The sequence below is a fragment of the Notolepis coatsorum genome, assembly GCF_963971535.1.
Source record: "Notolepis coatsorum genome assembly, chromosome: 11".
NCBI classification, from domain to species: domain Eukaryota; kingdom Metazoa; phylum Chordata; class Actinopteri; order Aulopiformes; family Paralepididae; genus Notolepis; species Notolepis coatsorum.
The window spans coordinates 36241611-36259049 of record NC_140175.1 but is presented as its reverse complement, the minus strand read 5'-3'; the positions used below and the strand labels follow the sequence as shown (position 1 = coordinate 36259049).

The 17439-nt window shown below is 43.9% G+C and overlaps 1 protein-coding gene across 1 annotated transcript in view; it reads right to left on the bottom strand.

Moving 5' to 3' along the window:
* The window catches only part of pappaa (pregnancy-associated plasma protein A, pappalysin 1a), a 50761-nt gene extending 34545 nt beyond the window's left edge, over window positions 1-16216 (bottom strand). The window contains exons 1-3 of the mRNA XM_084325118.1: window positions 16065-16216; window positions 7173-7322; window positions 5321-5437 (exon numbers count right to left, since the gene is read on the bottom strand). Of these exons, the coding sequence (XP_084181244.1) occupies window positions 5321-5374 (54 nt within the window). The 5' untranslated portion in view covers window positions 5375-5437; window positions 7173-7322; window positions 16065-16216. The remainder of the gene's footprint in view (window positions 1-5320; window positions 5438-7172; window positions 7323-16064) is intronic.
* Window positions 16217-17439: the final 1223 nt, after the last annotated feature.

Sequence of the window (17439 nt, the reverse complement as noted above, 5' to 3'; positions counted from 1 at the left end):
GTCCCACAATATCTCTTCTTCCAGGGAGTCCTGACCAACACGGCACACAACAAGTTTCAACATAAAAACATAAAAACAAGGGCATTAAACAAAAACATACAAATCAAATACAAATACAGAAGGCCATTTGTGCAGTGGCAAGAAGCATAATCAGATCAGCAATAGCATCAGGTAAAACAGTTACATGTTTCATGAAGGGCTAATCATAGCATACCTTTAAAAGCATTCACAGTAGGAAGTGCCTCTAGACAAAGTTTCACTTTGCAGCGTATTCCATAAAAAGTGACACAAGGTGTCACAAACATACGTCATAGCAGGTGTCATTATCGAATGGTTAGAAAAAAGATTTGGTGGTAAGGTAAAATGACATCAAATTAACAAGGTTAATGTCAAGTTGTCCTGACAAAGACACCGAGAACAATATCAACTTTGCACCAAACCATTGGAATTGGAACACTAAAGGATTAACATTCATGAACATCTATGTCAGATATTATGCCATGTTTACGACAGTGTTATGTCAGCGTTATGAACACAAGTGTTACCGGACGAGGTCGTAAATCACATCATCCCACGCCGGGTTCCCAAGTGTTGATATTACTTTATTCGCTGCCTTTGATCCCTTGACACGTAATGTTAGCCAAATAAATCTTATCTTCCTTGCGTGTGTGTGTGTGTGTGTGTGTGTGTGTGTGTGGTGTGTGTGCATGTGTGCGTGTGTGTGTGTGTGTGTGTGTGTGTGTGTGTGTGTGTGTGTGTGTGTGTGTGCGTGTGTGTGTGTGTGTGTGTGTGTGCGTGTGTGCGTGCATGCGTGCGTGCGTGCGTGCGTGCGTGTGTGTGTGTGTGTGTGTGTGTGTGTGTGTGTGTGTGTGTGTGTGTGTGTGTGTGTGTGTGTGTGTGAAAGAGGGAGCCTTGCCAACACATCCTTCTTCTAAACCTTAATTCAATCCACATACTGCATGAGAGACGCTGGGTATTTTCCACACGCACACACAGGCACATAAAACACAACGGGGCTCCCGAGGGGCTCGCATGGTAGCCGTGCAGTGTTTTCATTGCGAAGCCACCTTTGATTTGCGTCGAGCCGCTCTGCGTTTCGGAAACAATTGCTGAATAAATCGATTTTGACATGATATAACTTCATTGTGACATAAAGGTGTTCTTTCATAACTGAGACATGGGCCCCCGGGGGGGGGGGGGGGGGGCGAGAGAGAGAGAGAGAGAGAGAGAGAGAGAGAGAGAGAGAGAGAGAGAGAGCGGCATGTTCTCAAATATCATTGCAGAATGTGAGGAATCTGGTCCTGTACCCCCTCTGTTCTCTTCAATGAGATGTGAGGGAAACATTAGTATCTGAGGGGGGGGGGGGGGGGGGGATATTTGCTGCGTATTACATGCACTGTATGTCTGTACATGCATGTGTGTGTGTGTGTGTGTGTGTGTGTGTGTGTGTGTGTGTGTGTGTGTGTGTGTGTGTGTGTGTGTGTGTGTATTAAGGCGTAAAGGGAGATTGTATATAAGAGACTATTTGCCTTAAGTTTCTTTTTCTTTTTTTCCGCAGTAGGAACATGTTGTCCCCCGCCATCATGACCACAAGTACCAGACACAGCAAAGACTGGCTGACCTCAATGTGCGATAAACAGCAAAGACTAGTTGACCTCAAAGAGTCCATTTCAACATCCCCTCAACTCCCCAACACACACACACACACACGCACACGCACACGCACGCACGCACGCGGGCGGGCGGACGGACGGACGGACGGACGGACAGACAGACAGACAGACTAACACACACACACACACACACACACACACACACACACACACACACGCACGCACCTTCTACCCCCACTACACAACCATGTCGCGATAGCACACAAAGTTGATGTGTTTTTTTTTTGCTTTTCCTTTGGTTCACAGTTGCAAACTAAGGTATTTTTCATTTCAGTGCCGTCAGCAAATCAATGCAAAAAAAAGAAAGAAAGAAAAAAAGCTAGATGTGGAGGTCGATGGGGGAACGACAGAGCATCTGAGGACGTGCTGAGGTGCAGTCCGACGATCAACTACTTTCTCCAGGACTCCACAGCACAGTGGGCCTTTACAGCAGGTCAAAGTTAGGTGGGATGTCCTTCGACATCTCCCAAATCTCTGCCAAAAATTAAGACGGAGCAAACTAGTTTACGGCTAACGAAGAACTACAAACTTTTCGCCGCTGCTTTCTCTCTTTTTCTCTCTCTCCCTTGCTCTCTTCTCTCCTCTTTCATCTTCCATGATGATGTCATCCAGAAGCTCTCTCTCTCTCCCCCCTCCCCTCCTCACACGGCACGGCAGTCATAAATCACGGTCATCTGTGATCGCGGCCTGGCCTCACCCCCCTTCACCGTCGCTCGGGATCCTCGCCCGGCCTGAAGTCCCCCGAGGCGCTGATACCCCCATAAAGATAGATCTCTGTCCTTGAGATGAGGTCATGTCCCCAAGACCTATTAGTCATATAGAAAATGACTAATTCCACCAGCGAGCGTGACAGGGTAATTTTGCTGATGAAGGGTGGGGCGGGTGGGGGTGGGGGTGGGAGGGGGGCTGCGTGCGGAGCCGTTAAAAGATGGAGGGAGATGAGAAAGAGGCCGGGAGTCTTAAGTGGGGCACACCAGGAACCCAAATAGGACAATACATCACCGTTACGGAAAAGCTCAGAGTCAGCAGAGTACAGCTGGGAACAGGGGATACGTTTTCTTTTTCAGAATAAGAAAAAATAAAGCCCTGTCCTTAAGCGGGAGGTTACGGTTACGGTGGGAATCAAGATCAGACGGTTTGCAGCGGCACTTTGCTCCTATAAAATGTACTGAGGAAAATTATGGCTGACTGATAACCCAGAAAGAATGGGATACGCATCAGGCAAAATACGGGTCTCTTCTGTCCTGTCGTCGAGGCAGCTCGTCATCTCTTTTTGAAGGTCACTTGGGTGACGAGCGTCAGATAAGCTGCGTGTGGGGGGGCGCGCAGGTGCGTGTGGCTTTGGAATCCACACATCCGCGGAGCGACAGGGACCGACGCAGGGAGAAGAGAAAGCCGCCAAGAGAAACACACATCGGCCACTGGACTCTGCATCAATTTCATCTTATTGCAACCCCCCCCCCACTTGCAATCACCCACTCTGGACGCATTTATCGCACGCTCACTCTCGGCCTCCTCCTCTTCCCTCCGTCCTCAAATTACCATAGAGTATAATTCATATCAATTACACAAATCCATTACAAACAGATCATTTCATACCCATACCGCCACCACCGCCGCCACCGCCACAACCAACACCACCCCATGCCCTCCCAACAAGCACCGCCAAACAGCTGCTGACTCAGCGCAACTCTGGAACAAAAACAAATGAAGTGGGTGGATGGGGGCGGGCGGGCGGGCGGGCGGGGGGTCGTTGCAGTCCAAAATGCATTTCCATCGCCAATGGCTTCCCTCTCTCTCTATATATCGCTCTATCTCTCTCTTGCTAAAAAAAAAAAACTCCACGGCCATTTCTTATTCTTTTTTAAGGTGTATACCACCGCCTCCCTCAACCCCCACCGCTACGCCTCTTTAACCAAAAGAGCTCTCAAAAACAGCTTAAACCAAATTGAATAATTATACACCATTGACTTAAATCAGGTTAAACGGGGAAGAGGGGTTGGCCATTTAGCTCCCCGACCGAAAACATCATTACGATCCCAAGCGGCTCCCATTTAGACTGGCACTTATCGCCGCATTATTTCATGACTTCACAGTACAAGCGGCGCCCCCTCGGGGGGCCGGCGTTTACAGTAGCTACTGTACGCAACGTCTCTATTTAACCCCTACTACCTCCCATCTCGCCGTCTGCCGATTTCGGCAGTCGGCGCGTCGAATCGATACAACGCGGTCCGAGTGTATCTGATTCAAAGAGGAGGGTTATTAATACGTGTGCGGCGTAAATAGGGTAATTTCCGAAAATTACAGTGTTTACCGACGACAAGCTGCTTTTAAACTCCAGCTTTACGACTCGGCACCCGCGGCGGCGCGAGGGCCCTGCGGTTCACATGAGTTCACCAAATTCGGGGGGGGCGGGCTGCGTGGGACGTGGCACGGGTTGGTAAGGTAATTTTGTCGGCTGGGACATTCCTGGCTGCGCGTCAAACAGAGGAGCAAAAGAATGGTTGTAGTGGTGGATTGTGTGGGGTGGGTGGTGAGGTGGACATTTCATTTCCCAAGGTGCTTTGTGGCTGGTTCTCCTTTCAAGACACTCTTGGACGGAGTGTTTGTCTTCGGTGGCCTTGAGAGACATTGAGAGACATGGCGAGGGAGGTGGTGACATGCACATCAGAACACATCTGATGAAAAAACGTATAATATTGGTATTGTACAGTTAATTACCTGCATTGAAAGTGCACTCACGTTGCAAATACACATGGACTATTCAGGCCCCCACGTTCAGGGCTTTGTCAGGGGGTGGAAAGTAAATATTTTCACTCAAATACTGTACGGGGCAATTTTTTTGGTATTTATACTTTACTTGAATATTTAAAATGTTGGGAACTTTGTACTTTTACTTTGCAATTTTTACTCAAGTACATTCTGTACCCATCAGTTACTAGTTAGTTTGAAGAAAGAGTTTGCATAGAAAACATTGCATACGTCGATGGATTTCAAAGCCTGCCAACTTCAAGAGGGATGTAATCAGAGTCAGCATAGTCGGAACGGCATACCACTTTAACATAAGCTTTAATCAGAGTCAGCATAGCTGGACCCCACGTACCACTTTAACATAACCTTTAATCAGAGCAGCATAGCTGGACCACGTACCACTTTAACATAACCTTTAATCAGAGCAGCATAGCTGGACCACGTACCACTTTAACATAACCTTTAATCAGAGCAGCATAGCTGGACCACGTACCACTTTAACATAAGCTATAGAGGTCAATGGATCGGGAAGTGAACACTCCCAAGCACTGGAATACACAGTCATACAGAATGTGTACATTTGATACTTAATACTCAATAGCACAACTTTTACTTGACTAGAATTTTTTATGTAGAGTTTTACTTTTACCATAGAGTACTCATTTATCTGGGTATTTCTACGTTCTCTTAGATAAAGGAACTGTGTACTTCTTCCACCAATGGACTTTGGCAATAACAGTCAGAGAGAGGCTGAGCATTGTAGATAATACAGCCAGGATATGGACACACTGTGTCAAATTCCTAATAGGAGGGATCGAAGACAGCAGAGCTTTGTGAAGTGCGTCTGTCGGAGTTGTGAGGCAGACATACACACACACAGACACACACGCACACACCTTGACTTTGGGCGGGTTCCTCCAGTGCTCCTTGAGTACACTGTCTGCCGTCATGTTGCTAGGCAGGATCACCACGCTCGTTGTTACTCTCCCTGCACGTCAACTCACACTCCTCACCTGTATGTGTGTGAGTGTGTGTGTGAGTGGGAGAGGAAAGGGGGGAGGGAGGGAGAGAGCACGAGAGAGAGAGAGAGAGAGAGAGAGAGAGAGAGAGAGAGAGAGAGGAGAGAGAGAGAGAGAGAGAGAGGAGAGAGAGAGCGAGAGAGAGAGAGATATCATCAAACCGAGCCGGCACATACCGTGTACACAAACCATGTACACAAACCATGCCCACATCAAAGAGATATCAAGTGATGATGTATCGTTTGCTGTGGTTGCATCAGCGTTTGAACTCCCTTTGAGGTGAATTTGACATGTCTAGAGCTCTGACCCGTCCTGACCTGGCTCTGATCTCTACCGGAACCAACAGCACCAAATGTCCCGATGTTTATTTCAGTGGGCTAGCTGGGGACACACTTTCTCTTTTTTTCATCATTATTTTTATTCCATCTTCAATACAACAACAATGAGATGCACATGACATATGTCATTCTATTGTCGCACTTTTTGTAAGTTGCACTAGATAAGCATGTGCGGTAAATTCCTTAAAATGTAAAGTCAATGTAAAGTAAATGGGCATTCTACTGTAGGTATTGATGCTCTAATCCAGAGGCAACACAAAGTAATTGTGAATAGCGTAGTACAGTACTATGGTGTAGTATAAAGGAGTGTCATATAGAATGGTACGGTATGGTAGAGCAGGTTGATACACATTAGGCTGCAACCCCCCCCCCCCCCCCCCCCCCCCCCCCCCCAGTTTGATCTGATCTCAGGGACCCCAATTCATAAAAAGAAGTCCAGAATTCCATAACTGTCTCTAGTACTGTAGGAGATGACAGTGGAGAGAGTGAAACTATGATCACAATAGTCATTCCCCTTACTGGGGAGAACAACTTCTACTTGATGAAATAACATCATACATACATACATACAAATCAAACCCCCTGGAACCCTAACCCCACACTGAGAACGGACTGCAGTATAGTATAGTGTAGTGCCATGTAGTATAGTCTAGTTTAGTGTTGTATAATATAGTATATTATAGTGTAGGGCCATGTAGTGTAGTCTAGTCTAGTATTGTATAATATAGTATAGTATTAGTATAGTATAGTGTAGGGCCATGTAGTATAGTCTAGTTTAATATTGTATACTATAGTATAGTATAGTATTGTGTAGTACCATGTAGTATAGTCTAGTTTAGTGTTGTATAGTATAGTATAGTATAGTAATAGTATAGTATACTATAGTATAGTGCAGGGCCATGTAGTATAGTCTAGTTTAATATAGTATAATATTGTATAACATAGTAAAGTATTAGTATAGTATAGTATAGTATAGTATAGTATAGTATAGTATAGTATAGTATAGTATAGTGTAGTGCCATGTAGTACATAGTAAATTTCGCTGAGTAAATTTAACTCAAAACTGAGTAAAATTGTACTCACTTGGGCTCAATGGACTCAGTTAGAGTAAAATTTACTCTGCGAAATGTATTGTGTATGTTCTAGTTTAGTATTGTATAATAATAGTATAGTGTAGGGCCATGTAGTATAGTAGTATTGTATAATTGTATTGTATAATATAGCATAGTATAGTATGTAGCATGCAATGTACTGTAAATATGAACTGTATTGTAGTAAAATAATTAAGTAACAGTAATAATAACTGAACTGTTAGACTATGTAGTCATTATTGAACGGACCGCAAGCAGTAGAATAATGGCATTACAGAAGGAGAAAAGTAGAACACCAACCTATGCCGTGGCCTTTCTTACAGGAGTACTGGAGGCTGTAGTGGAGGTTCCGCGGTAAAGAACACTGGCCTTTTGCTCTCGGCGCAGAGGCGGAATGAGCCCGTCCAGGTTGCCGTCCTTCCTACAGCGGATCGCATTGGACCCAGGGCCCTGGGAAACCAAACGCACACACACACACACACACACACACACACGCACACGCACACGCACACGCACACGCACACGCACACACACGCACACACACACACACCACACACACACGCACACACACACACACACACACACACACACACACACACACACACACACACACACACACACACACACACACACACACACAAACAGAAGCCAAGGACATTGAGTTTAGTTGCCATCCCATAGCAGTGACAGAAACACAAACCCTTATCAGGTGTCCCGTCCTCCAATAGGCCTGATAAGGGGAGGATTAAAAGGTGTATACATTTCAAAAGGTCTGTGGTAGCAGGACTATTCGGGACTATTATGTTTTATGAACACAGAGGGTCGCACTCAGAAATATACCATTCAATTGATTTAATTGTCCATCTGCTTGTTGCACAAAACATGTCCGAAAACTAGACAGATTTCTTCATAAAATAGATACATGCATCTAGGATAACGCACCAGTTGGTCAGAACGCAGTGGCATCCCTACAAATAGAATTAGCAGGACTATTCTGGAAATCGATGGCAATCTAATTAGTGCAGATTCTAATTGAGTAGGGCTGGGTGAGGGGAGGGGGGGAGTAGAGAGAGAGAGGAGGGTGGGGGGGGAGGGGGGGTGGGAAGACAGAGGTAGTGAGAATAATGGGCAGTGAGGATAGAGTTTTAGCGAGAGAAGAGAGAGAGAAGGGTTGTGAGACATAGATAAAGGCATGGGTAGGGGGAGAGGGAGAGGAGAGAGGGTGATTAAAAGAGAGAACGAGAGAGAGAGCGAGAGAGAGAATGGAGTATTTTCTGTCTATGAATCATACATGCAAGCACTCAGCACCCTAAGACTCTGTGATCCTCTCATTATAATTGGAGGGTGTGAGTGCATGCATGCACACACACACACACACACACACACACACACACACACACACACACACACACACACACACACACACACACACACACACACACACACACACTCACACTCACACACACACACCAAGACATAGCATTGTTTACTGCATCAAACACCACACCGCCTGAGAGATGCTGAGGTCAAGGACAACCCTGTATGTGTGTGTGAGTGTGTGTGTGTGTGTGTGTGTGTGTGTGTGTGTGTGTGTGTGTGTGTGTGTGTCTGTGTGTGTGCGTGCGTGCGTGCGTGCATGCGTGTGTGTTTCAGTGAGCAGCTGATGTTTTCTTTTCCGATTAAAACAATGTGTAAGACTTTGTGGTTTAGTATTATTTTTAGGGTAGGTTTTCGCTTTTAAAATAATCCAATTAGTTGGGCTTGTGGGCCCTAAACAACTTGTATTTCTCAATGGGCTCTGGGCAAAATGTTTTGTGTGCACAAGACGGTTGTCACTGAACGTACAGTATGTGACATGTGCCACCCATGGGACAATGGGATACTACATGTATGTGTTCATGCTGTGGACATACTATACAGCACTAGGCTCGTCCACTTATAGGACTCACTCGAGGGACTGGGTGACCGCTGCAGAGATCTCTGGCATTCAGTCTGAACTTACTGTAGGTCCATTCAAAGACTCATCAATGACCTTCTGCAGTGACAGACTGAGCTCCAGGAGAGGCTAGCTGCTTTGGAGCCACCCAGCCCAGTCTCCACTCTCAGGGAATGCCTTCTCTTTGGGCTTTGCCGGTCCCTGCCACACTCTCTAACTTTTTTTCCCCACCACAAGCCAAGTTAATGTTAGCTGATAACGCGCCCCCCACCATGCGACGACCTGCGCATGTGAACTTGGAGCAGTGCCATGGGTCAAGAAATGCTCCAAGTCCTCTCCGACCCACTTGCCTATATCTCCAGAGGGCAAGCCCTTGCCACCAAACTGTCTGTTGCCTCCGCTGCTCATCAGCTGACACCTGCCCCTGCCAGCAAACAATCTCTTGCTGCCTCCGCTGCTCATCAGCTGACACCTGCCCCTGCCACCAAACTACTGTGTTGCTACTGGTCTTGATTTTAACAACCACTTTGACTGTTCCGATAATGCTACATATCGATCATCTATCCCTCCCTTCGCAAACCCCAGCTTTCACTATACCGGTTCTCACAAGTATGAGATCCTCTGTCAATAACTCTGACCAAGTTGTTCATCAGAAAGTTCCGTTATCTCCAGCCAATCACAGCTGGTTAATAAGAAGGATCAGTTCCGTTATCTCCAGCCAATCACAGCTGATTAATCAGGAGAATCAGCTCTGTTATCTCCAGCCAATCACAGCTGGTTAATAAGAAGGATCAGTTCCGTTATCTCCAGCCAATCACAGCTGGTTAATAAGAAGGAGAATCAGCTCTCACCATGCCTGTGCATTTAGCAAATAAGACGTGGAGGTGGCCTTGCTGCCAGACTCACTGGTCATGGAGGTGGCCTCTCTGCCAGACTCACTGGTCATGGAGGTGGCCTCTATGCCAGACTCACTGGTCATGGAGGTGGCCTCTCTGCCAGACTCACTGGTCATGGAGGTGGCCTCTCTGCCAGACTCACTGGTCGTGGAGGTGGCCTCTATGCCAGACTCACTGCTCGTGGAGGTGGCCTCTCTGCCAGACTCACTGGTCATGGAGGTGGCCTCTCTGTCAGACTCACTGGTCGTGGAGGTGGCCTCGCTGCCAGACTCACTGGTCGTGGCGGTGGCCTCGCTGTGGCTCTTAAAAAAGTATTTGAGCTGTGTCTTAGTGGAGAAAACTGCTAGCTTTTAAATCAATTGTGATACCCCATCCGCTGTATTGTTAGTTATCGACCCCCCTAAACCCAATAGTAGCGTCTGATCTGATTTATCTGATTTTATTTCCTCTGTTTTCCCAAAACATACAGTTTACTCTCGTCTCTTTAGATCTGCTGATGATTTCCCTGTTTTCTCTGCTCAGTGCAGTAGCCCAGTTCCATGATGTAAATTACTTGGTTGATCGGTTTAATGTTTTATGTTCATCGGTTTTAGATTACACTGCTCCCATTAGGGCAAGGTCAATGCGGCAGTCAAATCCATCAGCTTGGGTAAGTGATGATACTCGCCAACTAAAAAGAGAATGTGGAAGAGCAGAACGAAGGTGGCAGAACCCTAACCTTCATATGATAGAGTTACTGTCTGCATATAATTTATTAATCCAAAAAGAGAAACGTACACATTTTACATACATGTTATGTTTAGCACCATTGATTGACTTGTAAACCATGGGAACATTTAACTGTTTTGGCCTCCTGTGATGAAGATTGTGATATATTCTTAGCTTACTTTGTTGAGAAGGTTACAGGGTATCAAAACCTCTATAACGCTCCCCTACCTCATGTATAACTCCTCCAAATGCCTCCCCCATATTGTTGAGTGAATTTACCCCTATTTCCCTGAATAATCTGCTTGGTATTGTATCACACAAGCACCTCTCCTCCTGTGGCCTTGACACTCTACCCCCAGATTTTTCATAGAGGTATTAGAAGTCATTGCCCCTTGTCTTCTCTCTATTGTAAATGAGTCTCTATCCTCCGGTTTGTTCCCAGACTATTTCAAACAAGCCAGTATTCAGCCCCTTTTAAAGAAAACTGGCCTTGATTCAACCCTCCCTCATAATTACAGACCAATCTCTACATTATCCTTTGTCTCAAAAATCGTTGGAGAGGCTGTTGCTAAACAACGACTGGAAATAATAGAAGCGAATGATATGCTCGACCCATTTCAATCTGGTTTTCACCAGCTGCATAGTACTGGAACTGCTCTACTCTAGAGTCATTAATCATATGCATATTAATGCAGATTCTGGTCATCACTCCATTTTAGTATTGTTAAGACTCGCCTGTTTCTTTTGACACTATTGATGATACCATCTTGCTGGATTAACTAAAGCACTGTGTCTGTATAGATAGAACTTCCCTCAGAAGGTTTTCCTCATATCTTGAGAGAGATCTTTCAATGTGGCTCATCTTCGGCTCATTCCTTGGTTCAACCCTTGATCCCATTTTGTTCAGCTTGTATATGCTCCCCCTTGGTCATATTATTCGTCATTTTTGTACCACTGTTATGCAGTTGACACCCAGCGTTATGTATCATTTAAATCTGACATACTTAACATCCTGAATATTCTACACTGATACTTTATTGCTATCAAAGATTGGATGTTACAGATAGTTTATTTAAATTTTACATCTGAATATGGACAAACAATAAATCTATACCTCAGGCATTTAGCAGGGACTATTAAACAATCTGCTTACTTATTACTTTGTAATGCATTGTGTACTACTATGATCTTCCTGTTAAGAGTATGCTCACTAGGAAACAGAGACCCCTTAAAATAACTGTATTCATCACAATAATAATTAAGGTATTAAGTTGAATTGTGCATGGAATAATTTATTCTATATTGAATAACAATTTGTATAAATATGTCCACCAAATTGTTCAATAATGTACAGAAAATGGCTTAGCAGCATTTCTACACCATGACCCTCATTGAGAATGCAAGTAATGATTATGCAAATTGGAAAACAAGCATGCATTGATATTTACCAGGAATTCCACGTCAGCAGCTTATTATTCTTTCAAGACATGTCAACGCCTACTCAGCTTTCTGTGTTGCTGAAGCTAAAGGTGTCAAGTTACCACATATCGGACCACATATTGAACTCAGATTTCAGGGAAGTACAGAGAAGCTCTCCCTCTGTGAAAAAGATGCCCTGGGGACAAGTTCTGCACAAATAGCAATCTGTATTGTCAAAGTCGTGCCTCCAAGACGACTTAACATTACAAATTATTTTATACAATTTACATTTTATTAAATTAATGATTTTATTTCTGTCTTTTATTTACAAATCGTAGTAGTAGAACTTCCAAAAAAATTTAATTAGTGAAAAGGTGTAGGCTGAAGCCGAGGCTTATAATTGCCTACCCTTTTATGATTTAATATTTAATTTAAATTAAACTCTTTAATTACCCCCACTCCCATCACCATACAATGGGAGGAGGTGGAGATGGTAAAACACTGGAAAAAACGACTTGAACAATAAACTGGACTGGTCGGACAACACAGAGGCCCTTTACAGGAAGGGACAGAACAGACTGTTCTTCCTGAAGAGACTCAGGTCTTTCAACACGTGCAGCCGGCTACTGTAGACGTTTTACCGTCTGTGGTTGTCAGTGTCCTCTTCTTCACCATTGTATGATGGGGGGGGGGGGGGGGGGGGGGGGGTAGCATCAACTCAAGATACACTAACAAACTGAACAAGCAAGGTGACGAAGGCTAGCTCCATAGTGGGAGATTCGAACTGGTCAAACTAGAGGTGGTGGCAGAGAGAGGAGGACGAGGAAAAAGCTGGATGCTATACTGGAAAACCCCTCCCACCCCCTCTATGAGGAGCTAACCAAGATGAGGAGCACGTTCAGCCATAGACTTATCCCCCCCCATGACACACCACAAACCGCCTCGGTCAGTCATTCGTGCCAGTAGCCATCAGGCTCTACACAACCGTGGGCACGGACTGCTGCCAATTGCTGGTGAACTTGAGAACTGTTAGGACTATCTGACTCATAAAAACAACACTGCACGAACTCTGGCGCAGTGTGTTACTACGGTTTGGACCATGTGTATACCATCATCACTATTACTACTGTCTGATTGAATCCTGCCACTCACTACTGTTCACTACTACTACTGTTATCACTATTGTCATTATTACTTGCACTTTGTCCTACCCTACCTGTACCCCCACCCATGCTGCTATTCCCCCAAGGGGATTCATAAAGGAACACTTGACTTGATTACTGATTCAGGTGTTTAATTATTTTATTATTATTATTTATTATTATTATTATTATTATTATTATTATTATTATTATTATTATTATTATTATTATTATTATTATTATTATTATTATTATATTATTATTATTATTATTATTATTATTATTATTATTATTATTATTATTATTATTATTATTATTATTATTATATTATTATTATTATTATTTAACCCTGACTGAAATGCAGGTATTGCATTGTTTTAAGTACCCCTTGGTTTGGGTTGCATGCATAGACAACCAGTGGCGGCTCGCCACTGGTGGCGCTAGGGCGCCGACCCACCTGTTAAATGAGAGAAGAAGAAAAAACATTTTTGTTTTGTTTTTTGTTTTATAGCCCTATAAATAATATAAACATGTTTAAAATGAATAATATTTACTCATTTTAAGTATGTTTGTATTTCCAATGCACAATATAACGTTATTATCTAAATAAAAAAACAGCGTTTTCATGGGCAGGAAGTGACGTTTTTTTTTTATTTTTTCGTATTTCTCGCTCCCGGGCAAGAAGCGATAGCGCTCTGACTGCGCGTCACAGTTTGATCGCTGTCTCCGTCACAGCCAATCAGTGCATACGGCGTTGTGCGTTGAAATATGACTATTATGTTGGAATCCGAGCGCGATTTGAAGCGGTCTAGAAAGCAGCGTGAACTTCCGTGAGAATTTCCATAGCCGCATTTCGCGGAGACGCTCTCTGATTGGCCGACGCCAGTATTTTTTTCTATGGCAGAATTTCACAGAGACGATCTCTGATTGGCCGAATCCAATTTCTAATGTTCCAATTCTAGCTTCTAGCTTGGTTCCTGGTACTAGGACTGTTGTTTGTCTTAGAGCGTGCCGTGCTGTGACTGCAAGTTCTTTAGACTGTTAAGCTTAGGCACTCTTTCAAAGTTGGTTAAGGTTAGAGTTTGTCTTAGAGCATGGCGATAGAACGCCAGGTAGTTTGCAGTCTGTTCGAGCGGAAATGGACAAAGGAATGTACTTGTTGAGTGTTGTGCTAACGTCGACGAGCTCAGCTGAGCTAACACTTGGCTAACAAGCTATATGGCGGATTATACACGTTTCCTGCCCTGGACGTTTCAACTAAACAGTGAGTCTCTCTCTCTCTCTCTCTCTAACGTTAGTAGTACTACTAGGCTGGTGCGGGCTAACTGGCTATCGTTCTGGGAGCTAACGTTAGTAGTACTACTAGGCTGGTGCGGGCTAACTGGCTTAACGTTAACGGTTGTAAATAGTTTTTTTAGGAGCAGTACTACTGCTGGCCATTCATGAAGCGAGACATTGCTGATTGTTTATTTATCGATGGCTCATTGATTTAACTACTGCAGCTCTCTCGGATTGAAAATCCGTGGATTATGGCTTGTTCAATATTGTCTATGTTTGAATGAATGAATGAATGAGAACTTTATTAACAGATTGCAGAATGGGTACAATACAGTACGGCTCAATACACACAATTGTTAAGGGGATGCAGACCAGAGAAAGACGTTTGTCTTGTTTACACCATGGTCCCAGATTTTCGATTCATATCGATAGTTTAATAGCTAGCCTTGGCTCGTTTAACAATATGCAAAATATGTGTACAGCCCTTGTACTCATACTGAAGTTATTCTTGGTATATAATAGGTCTGATTGTGTAACGAATCGATTCCACGTCGCGCTGTGTGTGAGAGAGAGAAGGAGAGAGGGAGAGATCTGCCTGTGTTTGGAGACGGGCGAGTTTTGTTTCTAACTTTTCTATTTATATTGTGTTTCAAGTTGTGAATTAGAGTCTAGACTATACTTTATTTGACTGGTTGTGTGTTGTTGTAGTAACAGCTGAGCGACTCGTTCATAAGAGCCGATTCATTGCCGTGAGCGTGAGTCGAATCGCTCACGTCTTGCCATGAGTCTTGCGTGGTACAGTACTGTACTGTACATGTTTGCAAAATATTTGGTATAGCGCCCCTAGTGGCGAAGTACCCAGCGGCCGCCACTGTAGACAACCTAATTTTGAAGCATCTTAAGTTTTTAAGGGATGCCTGGTAAATACACTAGAATCAGATGGGCTTTGTATTTGAAATCCATTTAATTTCAAATACAAACTTCATCTATTTTGTTACAGTGGAGTTACAGAAAGGTAAATGACGTGTCAGTGTGGATAGGTGAAGGTACGAATACAAAAAAACTGAATTTATGTTTCTATTTGAACCTGGTCCTAAATACATACATGGGATACAAGAAAATATATTGTAAAAAGTTATTGCATAGTACACATGTAAGTGTACAACTTCACACGGTTTGATTGAGATCAAGGCAAAGCAGACAGTGGACAGAAATGTTCTGAAATCAACAGGGAATGAAAAAAGACATTTACAATTGCAGTTGTCAATCAGCTAAGAGTGTAAAAGGATAGACAACTAGAAACAGTATGAACCACTGGCATAATAGATAGACAGGTAATCATGGAGAACAAACAGAAAGCTGTGAAAACAGAGAAACAGACCGACTGACAGATGGATAGTCAGAACAGCAGATGTGATTCAAAGCAAGTAAATAGTCTGGCAACATGGAACCTACTCAACTGTCTTCACACACAGCCGACCCAGCGGTTATCAATTGAAATCTAATCTAGTTGGCTTTGTAGTCTACAATGGTTTTGGCTTTGAATTGTTCAAATAGCTGGAATGGTTTAAGCCCGCGACCCGATTGCCGCAAAAGAAAGCCATGCCGGTCCCATGTCCCAAAGAAGACTATCACGTAGAAACACTGGCTTTATTAAGAAACCGTCTCGGCGCCGAGACTGACGAGAGTGCGACCGCCCAAAGGTAAAAATAAGACAAAAAGAAAGCACACAAAGGAGGAGGAGTGGAGGAAGAGGGAGGGAGAGAGAGAGAGAGGGACAGACCTGCTTGCATGGAGCGTGCAGCGGCCTCACCGTGTGGGCGGAGCCTCCCGTTGCCGTGGCGGCGGCGGTTACCGAGCAGTTGAGTCGGCAGACGCTGTCGAAGCGGAAGCCGTCGGTGCAGCGGTAGGAGCCGTGGAAGACGGCCGGTGGGGGCCTCGCAGGTCACCGGCTCGCAGGCGCCCTCCAGCCAGCTGCCGTCCTCCGTGCACTGACGCTTGAACGCGCGCCTGAGTGGCGGAGGGGGGGAAGAAGAAGGAGGTCGAAGCGGGTGACAGTTAAGTCGAGTGTAGTTTATGTGTACAAATTGCGGTGAAAAGTAATGGGAACCTGGTGATGATGACAAAGGGGCATCTTGATTTTTGTATCAAGGCAATAATGACTTGGAACTAGGGATGCTCGATATTATCGGCCTACCGATATTATCGGCCGATATTGGCATAAAAATGTCGATATCGGAAAATATCGGTATCGGTTTTTCAAATTTCTTTTTTTTTAAATTTTTTTTTTACATTTCTATAAACTTTATTTACCCAGGCAAGCAAGTAATAAGAAATTCAGATTTGATTTATTGTCAAAAGTATGCATAATGTTGTGTTAATTCCACAACAAGATATATGTAGTGTTAATTACCTAAAATTCTTCCGTTTTTTTGGGGGGGGAAACCCTGCATATATCGGTATCGGTTGATATCGCTATCGGAAATTAAGAGTTGGACAATATCGGTATATCGGTATCGGTAAAAAAAGCCAATATCGAGCATCCCTACTTGGAACCCACATGTCAAAAAGACTGGTATATGGTCCTTCAGTGTTTCCCACAGGATTTTGTGAGACTGTAGTGGGTGGACCTTGGAGCCTCTAGGGGGGTCCGGGGACATGCTCCCCCGGATTTTTTGTTTGTTTGTACATTTTAAAGTTAAATGCATCAATCTGGTGCACTTTGAGAGCAAAATAAAGAGGCCAGATCTATGATGAACTTTGTGCTCAAAACACAAAATTGACTAGATGCAGTGCTTCCCAATCCTGTCCTCGAAGCACCCCAGCCGTTCCATGTATTTGTTAAATTCCACCACCAGCACACCTGATTCAACTTAACAAGCCATTTATTAGTTGAATCACGGTGAATCAGTGGTGGAATTTAACAAATACATGGAACGGCTGGGGTGTCTCGAGGAAAGGTTTGAGAACCACTGGACTAGAGCATACTAGTTGAGACATCAAAGAAATGAAGCAAAAGTGGTTACCTGTGTTGAACTGGTTTATTTTTTAGAAAATAAAAAATATATACTGGATTACTATTACGACTACTAACACTGCCAATACTACGGATACATCCCTATTGGCAAACTTTATATACAATTTATTTTTATTTTATTTTTTAATATAATACAAAATATATTTTCAGT